Genomic DNA, 22,720 nt, shown 5'->3' on the forward strand with positions numbered 1-22,720 from the left:
CTCCTTTTATGGCTTTCCTTGCCACAGTTGTTAAGCAAATCTTGACTTTGCTTGTCAGAAGGTCACAAAGGAGAATCTCATGACCCCAGGACACTGCAACCTTCGTAAGTACATGTCAGTTGCCAAATGTCCCAAGTTTTTAATCACGTGCCCGCGGGGATATTCTGCAGCGGTCACAAGTGTGGAAAACGGTCATCAGTCACCTTTTTTCCAGTGCCTTGGTAACACTGAACAGTCACTAAACGAATGGTCGTAAGTCAAGAACTTTACTACCGTGTGGAATATGTACAAGCCTTCCTTGTACTCAGTTCAGGATCTTTATTTGTTGGGAATTTCATGGACTTTTGCTGCTCACCTGTTTTATTTCAGCCACTTGCACCCCTAACATGGGAGAAGCAGAACAAAAATCTCACAGCAAAAAAAAAACAATAGTTAAGCCAGGTAATTTTGAAAGCAACCATTCATCATGGAACAGCTTCCCTCCAGAGGTTGTGGGTGCTCCGACACTGGGAGTTTTCAAGAAGAGATTGGATAACCTCTTGTCTGAAATGTCTCCTGCCAGAGTAGGGGGTTGGACTATAAGACCTCTGATGTCTCTGTTATTCTCTTATTCTGCCCTTCCTTCCTTCCTTCCTTCCTTCCTTCCTTCCTTCCTTCCTTCCTTCCTTCCTTCCTTCCTTCCTTCCTTCCTTCTCGCTGGAGGTTTTTAAGAAGAGACTGGATAACCATTTGTCTGAAATGGTGTAGGGTCTCCTGCCTGAGCAGCGGGTTGGACTAGAAGACCTCCAAGGTCCCTTCCAACTCTTGTTGTTCTGTTATTCTGTCCTGAAACCATATCTTTAAGAGAATAAAAACGACCAATCTGCAGGCAAGTGGATCTAATTTTTACCTCTACCTCTGTGACTTAATAGTCAGAATCTGGGGTGTTTATATTCCATTTCCTTTGGAGTGGTGAGAAGCGAGAGGTTTTTGTGGGACTTCCAGATCCAAGGTGGTTGCCGAAGGAAGCAGTGTTTCAATTAGGATGCTGCTCCATCTTTCAGGCATTTGCAAGACAGCTTAGAAGCACTTCATAAAAATGAACTTTCAGATTAAAAAAATAATAATAATTCCCTGGTCCCATTTTCCTGGGCTCTGTGTTCTGGTGCATCACATGAGCCACAAAGGAAAAATAATTACATTAAGCGCGGCGATAGCATTGGATTTGCAGCGCGAGTTTTGCCTGGGAAAAAAAATGCCATTAAGGAAGCTGATTTAAGATTACTAAGGATTTACTCGGTGCACGGACCATTATATTCCCCCGTTTTGGAAAAGCTCACCCATGCAACGGCCTCCTTTTGAATTACGAATCGCATAACAGTCCTCCTTTCCACCGTTCTGTGTGTGCAAGTTTAACTAATAATTATGGTCCGTGGGGTGGGGGTGGGTTGTTTTTGTTGTTGTTGTTTGTTGTTTTAATGAAAAAGTTTGCAAAATGAATCCACGGGACACTCACCTGGCGAGCATCGCCATGCTTCAAAGCGATGGGATCCAGCGACCGCTTGGCCTCAGGTGGGAACGTTTTTGCTTCTCCATTTGCCATGCTGAAGTTTAGTTGTGATGTTGCATAGCTGTGGAAGGTAAACAACAACACAGCTTAAGGGACGGGTGTGCTGACTCCACCACCTCGCAGCTCTTCCTGGCACCAAATTTGATATATTCACATGACCTTCCCCTGCACGTAATTCCCAACATAATCCTTTAAGCTCCAGCAACCTTTCGCGATTGGCGGAGAGGTTCTCTTTACCAAAATCAGGTCTTGGAGAGGAATACCTCCCGTGATTAAGTCAGGAGGGGAAAGGGACATTAATTTAATCGCAGCATCTGATTACGGCCTTAAAGCTGGTTTAGCCACGGTGAAACGAGAATGATGAAAATGGTCTGCGTTCAAAGGACAGGAGCGCTTAATCCTTCTAGCAGAATGAAATCCTATCCTGGCTTGCTTGCCCCCAGAACAAACTTCCGTTTCTGAAATGAAGCCGTTCGGTATCGAAGGATGAAAATGGACATCTTCCAAGGAAAGGAACGGTTAACCCTGCTGTGATAGAGGAATCGTATTTTTGCGATTAAAGTTTATGAAATGAAGCACATTGACGTCAAGTGATGAAAATGGACTTCCTTCCAAAGGACAGGAATTTTTAACCCTTCTAACAGAATTGAATAATATTCTTGGTTTGCCACAATTTTTTTTAAAAATGATCAAATGATGACAATGAATCTACCTAAAAGGACGGGACCTCTTAACTCTTCTAACACATATTCTCGCTTGCTTGTCACAAAATAAAGTTACGTTTATTTGAAATAAAGCAGCCGAATATCAAATGATGAAAATGGATATATTCAAAGGACGCGGACAGTTAACCCTTCTAGCAAACCTGAACAATATTCTTGTTTATTTGTCGCAAAACAAAGCATGCTTATGAAACAATGCAACTTATTACCAAAGTAGGTAGGTAGGTATATATATATGGCTAGCTGATGAGAGCTAAATAGCTTGAAATAGATCTATAGTAGTCTCCCTTTATTTCTTTGTCAGTAAATATTGTGTGTGTGTGTGTGTGTGTGTGCGCATCTGTGTGTCTGTGTGCCTTGTTACTGTACTTCAAAATTACAGACAGAATTTAAACATTGCCCAACCAAGCCATGGCACCATATTTTGAAATCAGCACATTAGCGTAGAAGATGCCAATGAAAGATGTTCTTTTACCAGGTTGATGCCACCATAAATCAATTAGGCTTTCAATGTATTAAGGTGGTATTATTAGTCTCCATCTAAGCTGATCTCCTTGATACAAATGGTTTTCAAATGCAGCTGAAGACAAAGCTGTCTTTCCTAGGGCAGGGAATTTTTTCTATTTTCCAGAGGACAAGGAGCAAAGGATGGAAACGAACCAAGGAGAGAAACAACCTGGAATTAAGGAGACATTTTCTGACAGTGAGAACAATTAAGCAGTGGAAGGACTTCAGAAGTTACGGGCGCTCCATAACTGGAGGGTTTTCACCAAGAGATTGGACGCCACTTGTCTGAAGGGCCGTGATGGTGAACTTATGGCTCGCGTGCCGGAAGTGGCATGCAGAGCCATCTCTAGTCATCACCCGTTGCACTTCCGGGTTAGAAACCAGAAGACCAGGTGACCGGTGCACATGTGCGTGCTGGGAACCGGAAGCTCAGCTTCCCTGTGTGCGCATGCACTTCCTGTTTCCAGTGCTCCCCTGCAGGCACGCACGTGCTCCTGTTTCGGCACTCAGTGCCGAAAAGGTTCGCCAACACTCGTGTAGGGTCTCCAACTTGAGTAGGGGGTTGGACGAGAAGCCCTCCGACGTCCCTTCCAACTCTTTTATTATTCTGTATTCTAGTCTGTATTCTGTAAACTAGCAACATCGCAAATTTGACATGGTTTTTACAGGTTTTTCAATGGTAATCTTTTGCTCTTTTAAAAGGATAAACCAGCATAGAAAAAATAGGATTGTTTAACATTTATAATTTTTAGTAGACAACATTCGTATTATTTTGGAGGATTGATTGCATGAATAATTTGGGTAAATTTCCCTCCAAAATTACACATTCCACTCTGTAGTGGAAGTTTAAATTCCTTTACATCTCTGTAAACTCCTACATAACCATCCTTCAGCAACCTTTCTCAACTTTTGGCCACTTTAGAACTGCAGAAAAAATAATTGCTACCAACCTGCCTTCCATTGAGGACCTGTATACTGCACGAATCAAGAAGAGGGCCGTGAAAATATTTGCAGATCACTCGCATCCTGGACATAAACTGTTTCAACTCCTACCCTCAAAACGACGCTATAGAGCACTGCACACCAGAACAATTAGACATAAGAACAGTTTTTTCCCGAAGGCCATCACTCTGCTAAACAAATAATTCCCTCAACACTGTCAGACTATTTACTGAATCTGCACTACTATTAATCTTCTCATCGTTCCCATCACCCATCTCCTCCCACTTATGACTGCATGACTATAACTTGTTGCTGGCAATCCTTATGATTTATATTGATATATTGACCATCAATTGTGTTGTAAATGTTGTACCTTGATGAATGTATCTTTTCTTTTATGTACACTGAGAGCATATGCACCAAGACAAATTCCTTGTGTGTCCAATCACACTTGGCCAATAAAATTCTATTCTATTCTATTCTATTCTATTCCATTCTTTACGATGTGCGGACTTCAACTCCCAGAATTCCCCAGCCAGCGTTGCTCTATGGGATTTGAGAGACTTTCCAGCTCGTTTGCAACAGAGAAGCCTTATTAGGAAAAAAAGACATTTGCAATAGAGTTGTCTTTTAATAATAAAATTAAAATCGCCTTTTAATGGTGTCGCTCCGTTGCATTCTCCCAGCGACAGCAGGTGCCTTTTAAGGATTTCAGTCCTTTTTCTCACCATGCAGAGTCACGTGCAAACCACATGATTTTTGTAACCCAGCAAAGCAGGCCGAGAAGGGGATCTCCGAGTGGAGGAAAACCGAGGATGGAGTTGGCATGCTTCGGTTTCGCCTCTCCTTCCTTTTGCAACCGCTTAATTATTATTTTATTTCATTTCATTACACCACGGATTAAGCTGCTGCTGCTGCTGCCACATTGCGTGAAGATTAAAACCCAAGACTTGTCCACTCAGCAAGGTGGCGTTTTCCAGGCATCAGCAGAGACGGTGGGAAGCTTAAGGAAACTTGTGAATCAGGAAATCCTGGTTTGGAGCTTTGCTTCACCTAGAAACGTTTTGCAAGTGCTTAGTCTGATCTCTCTCACACGATCAGTCCGACAGGGTGTAAGGAAATAGTAAAAGTGGCCTACTTTACAGGGACATTTTAGAGAGCGGCTGAGTTAAAGGGATGTGAACCAGGGCTATACAGGTGGTCCTTGACTTACGACCACAGTGGAGCCCAACATTTATGTTGCTAAGTGAGACATTTGTTAATGAACTTTGCCCCATTTTACAATTTTTCTTGCCATAATTGCTGAGCGAATCCCTGCAATGGTTAAGTTAATAACATGGTCATTAAGTGGATCCGGCTTCCCCCTCAACGTCGACTGTCACAAAAAAGGGATCGCGTGACACACACACACACACACACACACACACACACACCGGGACGCTGCAACCGTCATAAATTGGGTATTTTTATATTTTTAAATTTTAAATCTAAATTTTAATAATTCAGCCTTTTAAAATTTGCTCTTTTTAACTGTTGTTTTAAATTGTATATATTTTGTTCTTATTCCGGCTGTACACCGCCCTGAGTCCTTCGGGAGAAGGGCGGTATAAAAATCTAATAAACTAAACTAAAGACGAGTCAGTTGCCGAGCATCCGAATTTTGATCGCGTGACCGTGGAGAGATGCTACAACGGTTTTAAGTGTGAGAACGGCCCCGAGTCTCTTGTTTTCCATTGCCTTGTCATTTTGAATGGTCACTAAACGAATGGTTGTAAGTCGAGGACTGCCGGCATTGAAATGCTGCTGACAAGAGACCTCCTGACGGTTCGTTTAGCGACTGTCGGAAGTTAACAGCAGCCCTGCCACGAGGGACTCTGAGCAACCATCCCAGCAGCTGTGCAATCACACACAACCAAAGTTTGGGTGCTTAGCAACCGTCACGCATCCCGGGGTGTGTCACATGACCATCATCGTTGACGTCCCCAGCTGGCTTCAAAGCAGCGAGGGGAAGCCAGATTCACTTAGTGACCATTTGATTCACTTAACAATTGGCAGGAATTCACCTAACGACTATCGCAAAAATGTCATAAACGCAGGCCTTCCTTAGCCATGGAAATTCTGGGTCTCAATTTGTGGTCGTAAGTCCGAGGGCCACCCGTCTTGCGTGCCATCCAATTCTTAGTGAACGAACAGCGACATTTTACCTGGGCCCTGGCGCTGTTTCCCCTCGCCCTCCTCATCGTAACTTTTGCATTTCTTGGTGCAATTAAGCGTAGCGTTAATCACTGGAGAGGAAGAAGTTTTAAATAAATATTTAAAACTTGACATCACGAAAGGTTTCGCAGCACCACCCATGGTTTAAACGTCTTCCGGATTTAAACGAGAAGATTTATTTTCAATGAATGAAATTATTCCAAATGGGAAACGCGGCAAGGTTTGCACTGCGGTCCACCGGCAGTGAGTCACCAGGGGTTTAAAATGCCCATTTGTTGTTCATTTAACTTGTGAATTCGCACCTTGCCCAAACCTGCCTCCACGTCCCAGATTTCTTAACCTGATCAGCGTGAAACTGTCTATACCGTCTTTCGAAATACAATCCTCCTTGTAATTAGAGATAGTTACTGCTTTGTCAATATTGTGTCATCAGATATAATCAATTTTAAATACGAAATTAAAATTTTTTTTTGGGGGGGGACTGATATTAGCACGGCGGATTATCCAAATAGAGTGTTTAACTAGTCACGGATTCCAAATTTTACTTCATTATAATTTAAAAAAAAACACACATTGCAAACGTAAACACCCTAATGGTCAGAGTTAAAACATACTTTTAAATGCCACTTGGCGTAATTTAAGATGTGCACAAAAGGGAACATTTATGCATGCTTTAAAAATCTGGTTTTGATTTTCTTTTTTTTTTACGACACAGCATACAAATAAACTGCAGTGTGGCCCCCTTGTTTTAAAAAAAAAATATTGTGAGACAAACATTATCAGGTGGAAAGGGGGATTTTTATTTGACACCAGCAGCTGACTTCAGACTAATTTTAATTCTTGGCTTTCATCAGCTGCAGTTGTTGTGGAAAGTGAAATCGAAATGCCAAAAAAGAGAGAGAGAGAGAGAGAGAGAGAGAGAGAAGTTCTTGGGTATTTTGTCTGTATATACATGTGTGTGCATGTTTGTCAGTTACACACACACACACACACACACACACGTATTGTTGGTTGGAAGCAAACCCATCTTATTTGTTTTTGAAACATTGGAATGGGATATAATGATCGTTCTCCTCTTTGAAGCTGTGAGATCCAAAACCAGCCTTCAAACATTTGGGGGCAGTGTGAGGCAATGGATGGTTTGCAGCTTGCAAATGTACCATTGCAGCTTGAGAATCCCCCCTTCAGCCATCCTCCTGCCTTAGAGATATAGGTAGTCCTCAATTTATGAGTACAGTTGAGCCCAAAGTTTCCATCGCTAAGTGAGACACGTGGTGAGTGAGCTCCTTTTACAGTGAATCACTACAGTTGTTAAGTTAGAAATGCAGCCGTTCAGTTAGAATCTGGCTTTCCCAATTGCAAAAAGGGGATCGTGTGACCCCGCACACCGTCCTAAATGGGAGTCAGTTGCGTACTTTAAAACTAAAGGGTCTTCCGTCACTCTTTCGGTGCCGTTGTGGACTCTGAGCAGTCACTAAACAGATGGTTGTAAATTTGAATATTGTAATCTATCGCACCCGGCTTGCAAGAAAGCCACCTTCACATCCCATGTCTGGAGAGCAACATTTCTCAATCCTGGGCTGAGTGGCAGGTCACCCCAAAGTCTCTTTTTGCGCTAAGACGTAACCGCCTCCTGCTCGCTGTGTTCCGTTTGTTTGCAAATATCTGGTAGGAAAAGTAAATGCAGGATCTTAAACCTAATGAATCTATTGTTTCACAGCTGCAGGTAAACACATCAATTCCAGAAGCCACGAAAGAAGTCTCTCTCACAGCAATACATCCATTTTTTCAACAAAAACAAAAAAAACCCAATAGAATTAAACATTGACTTATCTCCTGGTTGCATTGTTCCTCATAGGTAATGCCGCTAGTTTTATTTATTCTCTATGTTAATAATCCCCCTATGTTCACTTTTAGCAGAAATAGTCTTGTAAATCTGCAGTATTAATGTTGCTTGTAACTTCCCGTCCTTTTTCCCCCCGTTCTTTCTTTACGTGCCACGTACAGACAAACCCAAATTATACAGTGGCATTAACAGAATCCTGTTCTTCTTTTTATGTCAATATAAAGAATCATTCCTTTGTTTTCCATATACAAGTATTTGCAGCTCCTGAATAACCCTATTGCCACAATTTAAAAATGCATCTGGATTCCTTTTTTAAAAAAAAAATGTATTTATTTATTCAATTTGTACACCTTCCCATCTCAAACCAGTGACTCAGAGCAGCGAACAATCCTCAAAACAAATTTGGACATATTTGCAGGACTTCCTGTACTGTAATTGTTAGTTAAATCTCAGTTTGATGTTTTCCTTCTCCTGGATCTGCAATCTAGAAATGCAAATAAGTGGTGTGGTTCAACATAGCTGTATATATTGAAATATATACATAGAAATACAGGTACACAAGGAGGTGATGTTTGGAATGTATTCGTGCATATTTTGGCATACATACAGGTGTGTGTGTGTTCATGTGTATATATAAATTCAATATATAATCACAAGTATGAGATGGACGATTATGTAAGTTAAATAAATAGTGGTGATTTCAGTCCTCTGATGGAGAAAATTACTCAGTGAGTAATGTTGCTCTCTGGCTGAGGAAATTGTATTACTCTAAAGCCACACAACTAAGAATTTTTAATTTATGTTTGTCGCTTTTATTTAATTTTTTTTTGTAGTGGTCAGGCAGGGGGTGGATGGAAAATGACTGACGGCCCCTCAGTTGGGACAGATGGATTATCTGAATTATTGGACCCGTTGTGAAGTGTACTTTGGCTCCTAAGGTGTCTGCATAAGTCAGAGCTCTTCCTGTGAAAAAGGCCAGGATAGCCCTAAGCAGCTGCATGAAACATTACGACTTTATAGCTCCATTCAGCCATTTGCTTAGAAACTGTTTTTCACACTTACGACCGTTGCAACATCCCCGTGGTCACGTGATTAAAATCCAGATGCTTGGCAACTGACTCCTACTTAAGACGGGATCGTGTGAGCCCCTTTTATGACCTTCTGACCAACAAAGCTAGTGGGGGAGCCAGATTCACTCAGCAAGAAGGAAGGGAGGGAGGGAGGGAGGGAGGGAGGGAGGGAGGAAGGAAGGAAGGAAGGAAGGAAGGAAGGAAGGAAGGAAGGAAGGAAGGAAGGAAGGAAGGAAGGAAGGAAGGAAGGAAGGAAGGAAGGAAGGAAGGAAAGGAAGGTTAAGGGAAGAAAGGAAAAAAAGAAGGAAGGAAGGAAGGAAGGAAGGAAGGAAGGAAGGAAGGTTAAGGGAAGGAAAGAAGGAAGGAAGGAAGGAAGGAAGGAAGGAAGGAAGGAAGGAAGGAAGGAAGGAAGGAAGGAAGGAGGCAGCGCTAAGGGAAGGAAGGAAGGTTAAGGGAAGGAAAGAAGGAAGGAAAGGAAGGTTAAGGGAAGAAAAGGAAGGAAGGAAGGAAGGAAGGAAGGAAGGAAGGAAGGAAGGAAGGAAGGAAGGAAGGAAGGAGGCAGCGCTAAGGGAAGGAAGGAAGGAAGGAAGGAAGGAAGGAAGGAAGGAAGGTTAAGGGAAGAAAGGAAAAAAAGAAGGAAGGAAGGAAGGAAGGAAGGAAGGAAGGAAGGAGGCAGCGCTAAGGGAAGGAAGGAAGGAAGGAGGCAGCGCTAAGGGAAGGAAGGAAGGTTAAGGGAAGGAAAGAAGGAAGGAAAGGAAGGTTAAGGGAAGAAAGGAAAAAAAGAAGGAAGGAAGGAAGGAAGGAAGGAAGGAAGGAGGCAGCGCTAAGGGAAGGAAGGAAGGTTAAGGGAAGGAAAGAAGGAAGGAAAGGAAGGTTAAGGGAAGAAAGGAAAAAAAGAAGGAAGGAAGGAAGGAAGGAAGGAAGGAAGGAAGGAAGGAGGCAGGAAGGAAGGAAGGAAGGTTAAGGGAAGGAAGAAGGAAGGAAGGAAGGTTAAGGAAGAAAGGAAAAAGAAGGAAGGAAGGAAGGAGGCAGCTAAGGAAGGAAGGAAGGTTAGGAAGGAAGGAAGGAAGAAGGAAGGAAGGAAGGTTAGGAAGAAAGGAAAAAGAAGGAAGGAAGGAAGGAAGGAAGGAAGGAGGCAGGCTAAGGGAAGGAAGGAAGGAAGGAGGCAGGAAGGAAGGAAGGTTAGGAAGGAAAGGGAAGGAAGGAAGGTTAAGGGAAGAAAAGAAGGAAGAAAGGAAGGAAGGAAGGAGGCAGCGCTAAGGGAAGGAAGGAAGGTTAAGGGAAGGAAAGAAGGAAGGAAAGGAAGGTTAAGGGAAGAAAAGAAGGAAGAAAGGAAGGAAGGAAGGAGGCAGCGCTAAGGGAAGGAAGAAAGGTTAAAGGAAGGAAAGAAGGAAAGCAGGGCTAAGGAAAAGAAGGAAGGTTAAGGGAAGGAAAGAAGGAAGGGAAGAAGGAAGGAAGGAAGGATAAAGCCAGACCACCTTGTTATGTTTGTGTTCAACCTCATCTCAGCCGCCTTCAGACCTTCCTCCCAGCCCCACAAGGAGACCGCGAAGATGCTTCCAATTGGATGCCCCAGATACACGTCGGGCAGCCAGGAACTGTATAAAATAACGTCAGAAGAGCTCTGAAGCCCAAAATGGCATTTTTCCCAGCTGGGGTGCCCCGTGCCAGAGTCATTCACTCCGCTGGGTAAAGTTGGCTTTTCATAACCCAGTCCATCGCTTGGAAAAGTCGGTCTCTTAACGACCCAAACCCGGCGCGTTTCAGCGAAGGGAGGATCTAAGAAGCCCCTTTGTTGAGAACAGAGGACCATTCACCCTTTTGCCTCCCTCTCTTTGCAAAAGTAGAAAATTGCCACTGTTTTCACTCTCCTGGCACTCGGAAACCCTCCTCGATCAATGCAAGCTTTGGCATCGGGGCCCGGATTCAATGATGCGCTTTGTACTGCGTTTGAATCGTCCATATTGTCCATTGACATGTTTTTCTACGCGTAGCAAAACTGAGCCTGTTTATATTTGCAGCTGAGTACAGTAAATTGTGTATATGTGGGGGGTTTTCTACACACACACACACACACACACACACACCCCTCCTTCCAATATGAGCTGGGCAGATGCTTCTAAACGTCTATTTGCTTTCCGCCCCTTTGTACACATTAATCGTGGGAATTGTTCCGTTTTGGAAGGGAGGTTGTGAAAACGTGGAAACCGGGGTTTATCAGACAGAAGTTGGCCCGAGCTGATGCTTTTTCATTATTTTTACTTTATAATTTATAAAATTTATTAGCCCCTCCCCCCCCCCATCTTATCCCAAGGTAACATTTTGTAATCGACAGATTTGAATTATTCGTAGTGCCAGAAGGAATGTCTACGTTACAGGTTGCATTGAATATTTAAAACTTATTGGGTTTGTTTTTTTTTTATCCTGAGTAAATGAGTGCAATGCTATTTTCATCCCCTCGTATCAGTGGTGGGTTGCTATCAGTTCACCCAGTGGTAAAATTTGTTACTACCGGTTCTGTGGGCGTGGCTTGGTGGGGGGGGGTGTAATGTGACTGGGTGGACGTAGCCAATTTTTTTTTTTTTACTTTTAAAAGCATTTTTTCTTTAAAAGCATTTCTTTTGGCCAAAGATGTTGTAGAAAAAAATGCTTTTAAAAGGCTCCTGTGATGATCCCAGCTGAGTTGCCTGATTGTCAGAGGCTTTTCTTTTCTTTTAAAAGCATTTTTGCCTTTAAAAGAAAAGCCTCTGATGATCAGGCAACTCAGCTGGGATCGTCAGAGGAGCCTTTTAAAAGCATTTTTTATAACTTCTTCAACCAAAGAGGTTGTAGAAAAAATGCTTTTAAAAGGCTCTGACAATTCCAGCTGAGCCGCACGATCATCAGAGGCTTTTTTTTTTACTTTTAAAAGCATTTTTTCTTCAGCCAAAAAAATGTTTTTAAAAGTTAAAAAAAACCCTCTGATGATTGCACAGCTCAGCTGGGCATGAGGGGCAGGCAGGGATTTTTGCTACCGGTTCTCCAAACCACCCGCCGCCATCACTGCTGGATCAGGTGATCCGGTCCAAACCAGGAGCATTTCACCCCTGGGTTCGCCCCGGATTGGGAGAACTGGTAGCGGCGGCCGTGACGGGAGAATCCACCCGCCCACCCAGACGCTTCCCCGCGCGCACAAGCAAACCACTAGCAAACTAAATTGAAACCCACTACTGCCTCGTATGAGACTCCTTTGAAAAGGACAGTTATTGGAAGCCATGGCTTTTCTCGGATGATTCAGCAAACCTCAAGGTTAGGCAAAAATGTGGAATATTTGCTGATGCGGCCCATCCCTCAGAGAGGCTGTCAGGGAAAAACAGAAACTCTGGTTTGTCAGTATTTTTTTCTTTTTAAGAAGGAATGGCCGTATTCCTGAAGCAGTTCACGTTCAGAGAAATCCACGTGGGTGCAAGCAATTCTTGGAAATGATTATTCTAGGTCCCAAGCCATCTAAATCTTCCTAACGCAAAATGTCGTCAAATTGGATGGAGTTAGAGCTGGCACTGATTGATTGATTAAATGTATTTGCTGCCCGTCTCCTAACCAAACAATTTGCAGCATGAAGTAGATGTTGCTAAAGATTCACGTGGCAAAATTCTGATCATTTCTGTCCAGGTTTAACTTCCTTAGTATATATAGGTAGTCCTCAATTGACAGCCTGCCCTTTGCAGTAATAAGGTGTGAGAGTCGTAAAACAGCTCCGTTGCCACATTTTTGAGTGCCCACTCAAGATACTGCTGCCCTGCAAATTGGTCACCCAAAACACCACTTCTGTTGAAGCCATTGCAAGCAAGACCTGGTCGTCTCGGACAGCCCCGTAGGACTAACTTTACAAAACTCCCAGGTTCGACTGGATGGAAAGTTTCATTACACACACACACAAACACACACATCCCGGGGAAGTTGTGGCTACATTGTAGGGCCTCTCCATCGAGGGATGGGAAGCTTTGTGGCTGCTCTAACCACAGAAAAATTTCCCAGCTGGGAGGTGCCAGGGAAGTGCCAATCCTGTAACCACATCTTCCTTCTAGATTTTCGTAAGATTTGCTGGATTTGGGCTTTCTGCACAAGGAAGACCGAGGGACCCTGTTCAGCTCAGGATTTGGGGCTTTTGCATTTACAGCCACTCTAGATACAAAATCCCCTCCGTTGCCACCAGCAGGAAATTCCCACTGGGGCACTGGCGTGATTTGAATTTCTGAATTTTATATTGACTGGTGCATGCAAGCCGGTTAATGAAATGACAGGATCGGTGTACTGGGGATGGGGGGGCGGGAGAAGGAGAAGAGATAATCGTTTTTGAATACCTTGGCTATGAGAAGAGTTGCTTGCTTAGAGTTAATTTACACTCATTACAAGAGGCATTTAAGTAGCCTGGTTTATGTTGACAACATTTTTTCCTTTGCATAAATTAAAGCTAATAATATCTTTAAGGCATTTGTTCCAATTTTGCATTTACATGTGTAACTCACTCAAAGGTACAAACAAGACCGTGTGGTTATTAAGGAATCCCTTGCTCAATTCTAAATTCTGCTGATGCACCGGGAGCAATTTTTTTTCCATCCTGTGACAGGCTTTGACAGCTTCATCTTTTGGCAAGCCCTTTCCCCAAATAGCCCCACCGTCAAACTGGGCCTGTGCGTATCAGGGTGAAAATGACCCAAGTGAAAACGAGAATTATTTTTGGATGGCTGAAGTTATTGCCAGAATCTCGTAAAATGTAAAGATATATTAGGAAGGATTGTTACGGGAATTCAAGATCCATAGTATTTTCCTTGGGTAAGAAGTCTTTAAGAGAAAGAAATTTCTTTTAAAATTTGGATGGGTGGATGGATGGGTGGGTGGATGGATGGATGGATGGATGGATGGATGGATGGATGGATGGGCAGATGGATAGAAGGATGGATGGGTAGATGGATGGGTGGGTGGATGGATGGATGGATGGATGGATGGGCAGATGGATAGAAGGATGGATGGGTAGATGGATGGGTGGGTGGGTGGATGGATGGATGGATGGAAGGAAGGATGGAAGGAAGGATGGGTAGATGGGTGGCTGGCTGGCTGGCTGGCTGGGTAGTTGGATGGATGGAAGGATGGATGGAAGGAAGAATGGATGGGTGGATGGATGGGTAGATGGATGTCAGTCTGAAAAGATGAAAATGATCATAACACCAGAAATAGCTTAGATATAGTGCCAAACTGTGTTCTGACATTATGTGAAGAAGCAGTCAAAAAATCTTGGATTTATGCCGTTCTTCCTCCAATCTCACGTCATTCTTTCCCTTGCTATCCTCTGCCTCCTTTCCCATTCTGAGAGTTCAGCTCTACACAAGTATAAATTCTCATTTTTTCCCTAGTCTGAACAAAATGGCAATTTTTTCTTCAGAGAAAGAATCCTGGAGAACATCAATGTGGTCGCTAAGAATCAACCACGACTTGATCACTCAAACCAGGAAAGAAAATGTGGTTAGAAATCACTTCTTGGCATCATTCTGTGGCTTTTTGTGAACAAAAGATAGGAGCGAGAGGGAAGCTTTGCGTGTTTCCTATCCACAAACCAACCTACAGGAAACCAATCCTATCTCTGCCACGAAGGAACATTATTTCCTCAATCAAGCTCGGAGCTCTTATGATCTTCCAAGTGGCGGGGCTGGTCTTTCCTGAATTTGTTTTGTTGTTCTTTATGAACAGGAAATAAGTACCGAAGAATGCATAAAATGAGCTGGAAAGAATAACTCGGGCAGCCAAAATGGGTTACATAAAAGAAAAATTGTCCAGAATAGGTTAGAGCAGGGTCATCTCACAGCACAGGGTTTTAAATTGTATTTTTGTTGTTGGTTTTTTGTTTTTTGGTTCTTAAGCTACTTTTGCAACTTAAACACCTTACAGTGAAAAGTGGAATGTAGATAATTTAAGAAATAAATTATGTGGGAAATGTGCAAAAAAATGTTTTAGACAAGTGACTGTCCAGGCTCTTCTTAAAAGCCTCCAGTATTGAAGCACCCACAACTTCCAGAGGCAAGCTGTTCCACTGGCTAATTGTTGTGACTGTCAGGAAATTTCTCCTTAGTTCTAGGTTGCTTCTTTCCTTGGTTAGTTTCCATCCATTTCTTCTTGTCCTGACTTCTGGTGCTTTGGAGAAGAAGTTGACCCCCCTCCTTCTTTGTAGCAACCCCTCAAATATTGGAATACTGCTATTATCCCCCCCCCCACAAGTCCTTCTTTTCACTAAAGTAGACATACTTAATTCCTGAAACCATTCTTCGAATTTTTTAGCCTTAGAATAGAATAGATTTTTTTATTGGCCAAGTGTGATTGGACACACAAGGAATCTGTCTTTGGTGCATATGCTCTCAGTGTACATAAAAAGACAAGATACATTCATTAAGAATCAATAGAATAGAATAGAATAGAATAGAATAGAATAGAATTCTTTATTGGCCAAGTGAGATTGGACACACAAGGAATTTGTCTTTGGTGCATATGCTCTCAGTGTACATAAAAGATACGTTCATCAAGAATCATAAGGTGCAACCCTTAATTAAGTCCCTTAATCATCTTTGTTGCTCTTCTCTATACTCTTCCAAGGTGTAACTCTTCAGGGAAGACTATAAACCATGATTTGGCCTGCATCAAGGCAAGAATTCACTGGATTTAATTCCCACGAGCCCCATTATTCTCCTTTCTGTTATCCTTCACCAGTGACTTGAACGCTCTTTTATTTTTAGCTATGGACAAAATACTTTCTTTCTAGCAGAATATCCTCTTCCTGACCTGAGCCTCGACTCGACTTAAGAGAAAGCATTGACGGGAAGAATAGAATAGAATAGAATAGAATAGAATAGAATAGAATAGAATAGAATAGAATAGAATAGAATTTTTATTGGCCACACAAAAGGTTGCATTTTCAAAGTATTAGTGAGGAATCCTATTAACTCCCCAAGATGCCTCAGACCCGTGCATGCATGGCATTTACCACGCCGTCTGTCTATTTGTGTGCGGGTGCATGGCATTCCTGAAATTAAAATCAGCCGGTTTTTTGGCTTTCCTGCTGCACATATGTCGCTACGAGCGTAGGTGTAGGCAGGCAGATATGAGGATGAGAGCATCTGCGCCCAGACTGCCAGACAGCCCGACCCACAGCTGTTTAGCAGATGCCCCTGGGTTGAACTTCTGCATGCCCTTCCTGACACTTGAGATCCAGCTTCTCTCCGTGGAGGGAGGAAAGCTTTGTGGAAGGGACCAAACTTCATCACCCGCCATCAGGAGATGCACAATGGAATGGGCGGCTTTCACACAGGGAAGCCAGGGAGGGGAACGTGCGCCCATGTGTGGGTCTGCACGACAACGACACCATTGGAGAAGCTAATTCGAGGCGCCACGTCTTGCGTTCTTGCGGTTAGTGGTTTTTTTCCCGGGCCCTCATGAATTATCCTCTGATTTGGAGGGCCTGCTTGATTCCGAGTTTGCCTTTATTGGCCAAAGCTATGTGGAGCTCAAACTCTCCCCCTTGGGGATATTTATAATGAAATGTCTACAGAAAACCACCAAGCTCAGAAATCCTCAAGGACCCCATGCCCCTCCTCCTCCTCCTCCTCCTCCTCCCTGCAAACCCCCCTCCCTTCTAGCACTGATGATGTTACCTAGTTGGATCATGAAACATCTGCAAGAAAACAGCCAAGCTCAGAGAGCACCCAGGACCCCAGAGTCCTTCTCCTACTCTCCTCTTCCTCCTCCTCCTTTCTACAAACTCCACTTTCTTTTAGCACTGATGATGTTGCCTAGCTAGGTTATGAAACATCTGCAAGAAAACAACCAAGTTCAGAGGGCATCAAGGACCTCACAATACTTTTCTCTTCCTCCTCCTCCTCCTCCTCTCCTCAAACCTACTCCCTTCTAGCACTGATAATGTTACCTAGTTGGATCATGAAACATCTGCAAGAAAACCACCAAGCTCAGCAACCATCAAGGATCACACAGTCCTCCTCTTCCTCCTCCTCCTCCTCTCCACAAACCCCAGTCTCTGCTAGCACTGATGATGTTACCTAGTTGGGTCATGAAACATTTGCAAAAAAACCAGCCAAGCTCCAAGAGCACAGGAACCCCACTCTTAATCACAGTTTGTTGAACAAGCCGCAGTGGTTTTGTTCACCCAAAACCAAGGATATCATGGCTCAGTCTAAAGGGTGAATCCCATTGTTCTTGACTTTCGTACCAAAAAGAAGAACTTTTTAAAGCCAGAAATCTGTCTGCATTTATCTGTGTGTATGGTATATACTTAATGTTGTCTTCGTATTTAGTCAACCTCTGAATATTTGGGGTGGGGGTGGGGGGTTCTGCATAACAGTAGAAATGACTTAAAGTGAGGTTTTGCCTGTGAAGGTTGCTTTTCCTGCATTCTGAAGAGCTTCCTTCTTTGGACATTGTGTCTTCTTCTTGATTATTCTTTCCAGTTGCTATGTGCAATTCAGTCCCTATGCGATGCCACACTCAGAATTTGCAGCTCCGTTTATACCAGGGGTGAAATCCAGCAGGTTCTGACAGGTTCTGGAGAACCGGAAGCAGAAATTTTGAGTAGTTCAGAGAACCGGCAAAGACCACCTCTGACTAGCCCCAGAGTGGGGTGGGAATGGAGATTTTGCAATAGCCTTCCCCTGCCGCGCCCACCAAGCCACGCCCCCAGAACCGCTAGTAAAAAAAAATTGGATTTCACCCCTGGTTTATACCCAAAGATGTAGCCATCCAGCTGTTTCTTGAGAACCACGGCCTGTTCGAGGCCTCCAGTCAGAACTAGCGTGTCAAAATTTAGCCAAAGGGTACAAGTAGCCAAAGAGCAATTAAAAGAAATAAATAAATTTCCAAGTCCAAATTTCCACCTGCGAGTAATAAAAGTTCACAGTTCCTTGGAGACCTCATCTGTTAGCGCAGAGGATAATTCTGTCTCGTTCCCTTAAAAAAAAAAAATAGGACATTGACCTAGATTGAGAGACGTCCCATCAGAGGTTTAGCTTGTGCAACACCCTCCTTCCTGCCTTTATTCATCCTCCAGAGTCAACCATGCGATGCGAAAGAGCATTTGGCAATCCTGCAGGCTGTACAAACATGCCTTCATGTACACATCCCTCTTGCATCACTGAACATGTCATGGCTGAGCAAAGGGTTTCCCTGGGTCCAAACGTACCGGTTGTTTCCGATTCTCTCACAAGCAAAAGATCCTCCGTTCTGAAGTGGGAGGAACAGTGGCTTGATGTAGTGGTAGTTACGTAGTACCGGAATGGGATGCTGCCCTAGGTTGCCACCATACCATTGTCCAGATGGAAAAGTAGTTTCTTGGAGATACCAGGGAAGTTCATGGCTGAGATAAAACTTTAACTCTGAAGTTTTTAGTGGACAGCAAGGCCTGAACCTCAGCAGTGTTCATACATGGTGAAGGTTTTGGACACCAAAGCAGCTTATTTGATGACTGTTGGAAATGTTTATAGAATAAAATAGAATAGATTTTTTTATTGGGCAAGCGTGATTGGACACACAAAGGAATTTGACTTTGGTGCATATGCTCTCAGTGTCCATAAAAGAAAAGATACTTTCGTCAAGAAACATAAGGTACAACACTTAATGATAGTCATAGGGGACAAATAAGCAATCAGGAAACAATCAATATCAATCGTAAGGATAGAAGCAACAAAGTTACAGTCATATAGTCATAAGTGGGAGGAGATGGGTGATGGGAACGATGAGAAGATTAATAGTAGTGCAAATTTAGTAAATAGTTTGAGAGTGTTGAGGGAATTATTTGTTTAGCAGAGTGATGGCGTTTGGGAAAAAACTGTTCTTGTGTCTAGTAGTTCTGGTGTGCCGTGCTCTGTGGCGTCGTTTTGAGGGTAGGAGTTGAAACCGTTTATGTCCACGATGTGAGGGGTCTGTAGATATTTTCACAGCCCTCTTTTTGACTCGTGCAGTATAGAAGGTCCTCCATGGAAGGCAGGTTGGTAGCCATTGTCTTTTCTGCAGTTCTAATGATCCTCTGAAGTCTGTGTCTGTCTGGTTGGGTTGCAGAACCAAACCAGACAGTTATAGAGGTGCAGATGACAGACTCAATAATTCCTCTGCAGAACTGGATCAGCAGCTCTGGATTATGTAGCTACTGCAGTGCAAATCGAGCATTTCTCTGTAGCTAGTAAAGTTTATTTCGGTAACTCTAACTTCCATGGCCTTGAGAAGATATTTCCACCAAGACTCTTTGAAATTCAAGTCCTTGAATGTTTCCAGAATCCTCAGCGTAACATTACTTTTTAATGCTCCTTGGGACAAACTAGAGTTCTCACAGCTCTCTTTGGAAATTAAATATTGGCCAAATGTCTTGGACAGGATACAGTATTTTCCAAAATATTTGGAGGCCACCCTATTGGTACCAGGCCTTCCCAGCCCACCGCTGGCTGGAAAACCGCAGGAGAGCAAACACCCATGATTCAAGGTTTACAACTTAATTTTTGTTCAGTTGAGAATAGCATATGTGTCTGCTATGACTACTAAATGGATCTAGAAGTACCCTCTAAGCAAGCCTTTTCTTCTGATCAGAAATGTATTCAGGATTTCTTCGGCAGAATATCTATTTAATTTGAGTGAAGCCACACTTTTCCTACTATTTTTTTTTGCAAGTTTAAACCACACGTACAGAAGTAAGTTCTGTTGATCACAAAGGATGTCTTTCTAATAAAGGCTGAGATTGCAGTCTTGGAGAAACAAGACCTGGTCAACCACAGGGAGACGGAACCATTACGTTGGTACCGTCCCAGGCGCCTGATGGACCCTGAGAGGTTCCGGACGGAGCTTGGGCCATTTCCTGAGGGTCTGGCTCACGGCACGGCGGAGGAACTAGCTGCAGCCTGGGAACGGGCTGCGGCTGGGGCTTTAGACCGTGTCGTGCCTTTGCGGCCTCTGACCCGGCGTAGATCCCAACCGGCTCCTTGGTTCTCCGAGGAGCTGAGGGGATAAGCGCGGAGAAGGCGCCTAGAGAGCTCCTGGAGGTCCAGCCGTTCAGAGGCTGATCGGACACTAGTTAGATCTATACTAGGACCTACCTAGTGGCACTGAGGAAGCGGCGTTCTCGCCTCCTCCCTCATTGCATCGGCAGATAACCGCCCAGCTGCCCTGTTTGGTGACCCGCTCCCTCCTTCACCAGGGGCGGGATGACCCGATGCAGGGGCGTGCTGAGAGTTTAACAGTTATCTATCGATAAAATCGTTCAGCTGAAGGACGGCTTGGACCAAGATTGTAGTGATTCGGACGGGATGTCTGAGGCGGTCTTGGTGATGTTGTGTGGGATGAGTTTGACCCTGTGACTCCGAGGACATGGACAGGTTGCTGGGTAGATTGAATGCCACCACATGTTTACTGGACCCGTGCCCCTCCTGGCTGGTGCTGGCCACTCAGGAGGTGACACGAGGCTGGCTCAGGGATTACAGTGCTTCCTTGTTGGAGGAGTCTTTCCGGCCGCCTTGAAAGAGGCGGTGGTGAGGCCCTCCTCAAGAAGCCTTCCTGGACCCGGCTGTCTTAGGTAATTATCGTCCAGTCTCCAACCTTCGCGGCGAAGGTTGTAGAAATATGGTGGCATATCAGTTCCCCTGCACTTGGAGAAACTGTCTATCTGGACCCGTTCAGTCCGGCTTCGGCCGGTTACAGCACTGAGGCGGCTTTGGTCGCGTTGGTGGATGATCTCTGGAGGGCCAGGGATAGGGGTTGTTCTTCTGCCCTGGTCCTATTAGACCTCTCAGCGGCTTTTGATACCATCGACCATGGTATCCTGCTGCGCCGGCTGGGGGATTGGGAGTGGGAGGCACCGTTTATCGGTGGTTCTCCTCCTATCTCTCCGACCGATGCATGAGCGGTGTTGACGGGGGCAGAGGTCGACCCAGGCGCCTCACTTGTGGGGTACCGCGGGGTCGATTCTCTCGCCCTTCTGTTCAACATCTATATGAAACCGCTGGGTGAGATCATCAGTGGCTTCGTGTGAGGTACCAGCTGTCGCTGATGACACCCAGCTGTACTTTTCCACCGGGCCACCCCAATGAAGCTATCAGTGCTGTCCCGGTGTTTGGAAGCCGTCACGGGTCTGGATGGGGAGAAACAGGCTCAAGCTCAATCCCTCCAAGACGGAGTGGCTGTGGATGCGGCATCCCAGTACAGTCAGCTGAGTCCGCGGCTGACTGTCAGGGGCGAGTCATTGGCCCCGATGGAGAGGGTGCGCAATTTGGGCGTTCTCCTGGATGAGCGGCTGTCTTTGAAGACCACCTGACGGCCGTCTCCAGGAGAGCTTTCCACCAGGTTCGCCTGGTGCGCCAGTTGCGCCTTTCTGACCGGGATGCCCTGTGCACAGTCACTCACGCCCTTGTGACGTCTCGTCTGGATTACTGCAATGCTCTCTACATGGGGCTCCCTTGAGGGGCATCCGGAGGCTACAGTTAGTCAGAATGCAGCTGCGCGGGTGATTGAGGAGCCTCGTGGCTCCCGAGTGACACCTATCCTGCGCAGGCTGCACTGGCTACCTGTGGCCTTCGGGTGCGCTTCAAGGTGCTGGTGAACGTCTTTAAAGCGCTCCATGGCATAGGGCGGGTTACTTACGGGACCGCCTGCTGCTACGAATACCTCTCACCGACCCGTGCGCTCTCACAGAGAGGGACTCCTCAGGGTGCCGTCGGTAGCGACAGTGTCGTCTGGCGACACCCAGGAAGGGCCTTCTCTGTGGGGCTCCCGCCTCTGGAGCGAACTCCCCAGGACTTCGTCAACTTCGGACCTCAGACCTTTCGCATGAGCTTAAAACTCATTTATTCATCTGCGCTGGACTGGGTTAGTTTTTTAGTTTATGGGTTTTTTATGGGTTTTAGTTCTAAATTTTAATTCTGGCCAATTTAATAAGGTTTTTAAATTGTATTTTAATTGTATTTATTGTGTATTTTTTACTTGGCTGTGAACCGCCCTGAGTCCTACGGGAGAAGGGCGGTATACAAATTTAATAAATAAATAAATAAAAATAAACCAGAAGACCTGGCCATCCCCCCCCCCCGCTAAAAAGTACTTTAAGAGATCAATACGTGTTGGGAATCAGCATGAGCGAAATTAAAAGCATTGAGGGAGATGCAGAAATTGTTTCTCTACTGAAGGACCATGAATGGTTGGCAGTATACGGTGTCCTGGTTGAATCAGGCTGCGGATTCAGAAGAATGATTTAGAACAAGGGTCTCCTAACTTGGCAATTTCTGACTTGGCAACAAGTTTTATTGTGGACTTCGACTCCCAGAATTCCCAAGCCAGCCATGCTGGCTGGGGAATTCTGGGAGTCGAAGTCCACAAGTCTTAAGTTTAATAACATAACATAACATAACATCAGAGTTGGAAGGGACCTTGGAGGCCTTCTAGTCCAACCCCCTGCCCAGGCAGGAAACCCTACACCATCTCAGTCAGATGGTTATCCAACATTTTCTTAAAAATTTCCAGTGTTGGAGCATTCACAACTTCTGAAGGCAAGTTGTTCCACTTATTAATTGTTCTAACTGTCAGGAAATTTCTCCTTAGTTCTAAGTTGCTTCTTTCCTTGATCAGTTTCCACCCATTGCTTCTTGTTCTACCCTCAGGTGCTCTGGAGAACAGCCCGACTCCCACTTCTCTGTGGCAGCCCCTGAGATATTGGAACACTGCTATCATGTCTCCCTAGTCCTTCTTTTGTTAAACTAGACATACCCAGTTCCTGCAACCGTTCTTCATATGTTTTATCCTCCAGTCCCTAATCATCTTTGTTGCTCTTCTCTGCACTCTTTCTAGAGTCTCAACATCTTTT

General features: G+C 44.5%; 2 protein-coding genes across 3 annotated transcripts in view; one reads left to right on the forward strand and one right to left on the reverse strand.

Annotated features, from left to right (window-relative positions):
- The window catches only part of C14H7orf50 (chromosome 14 C7orf50 homolog), a 92,969-nt gene that overhangs the window by 49,143 nt on the left and 21,106 nt on the right, over positions 1 to 22,720 (forward strand). The gene's annotated exons all lie outside the window — the stretch shown is intronic.
- Positions 1 to 22,720, reverse strand: part of GPR146 (G protein-coupled receptor 146) — a 41,354-nt gene that overhangs the window by 11,233 nt on the left and 7,401 nt on the right. For both annotated transcript variants that reach the window (XM_058157200.1, XM_058157204.1), the window contains exon 2: positions 1,496 to 1,610. In XM_058157200.1, coding sequence (XP_058013183.1) covers positions 1,496 to 1,512 — 17 coding nt within the window. In that variant the 5' untranslated portion in view covers positions 1,513 to 1,610. The remainder of the gene's footprint in view (positions 1 to 1,495; positions 1,611 to 22,720) is intronic.

This window comes from Ahaetulla prasina, chromosome 14 (assembly GCF_028640845.1).
Source record: "Ahaetulla prasina isolate Xishuangbanna chromosome 14, ASM2864084v1, whole genome shotgun sequence".
Taxonomy (NCBI): domain Eukaryota; kingdom Metazoa; phylum Chordata; class Lepidosauria; order Squamata; family Colubridae; genus Ahaetulla; species Ahaetulla prasina.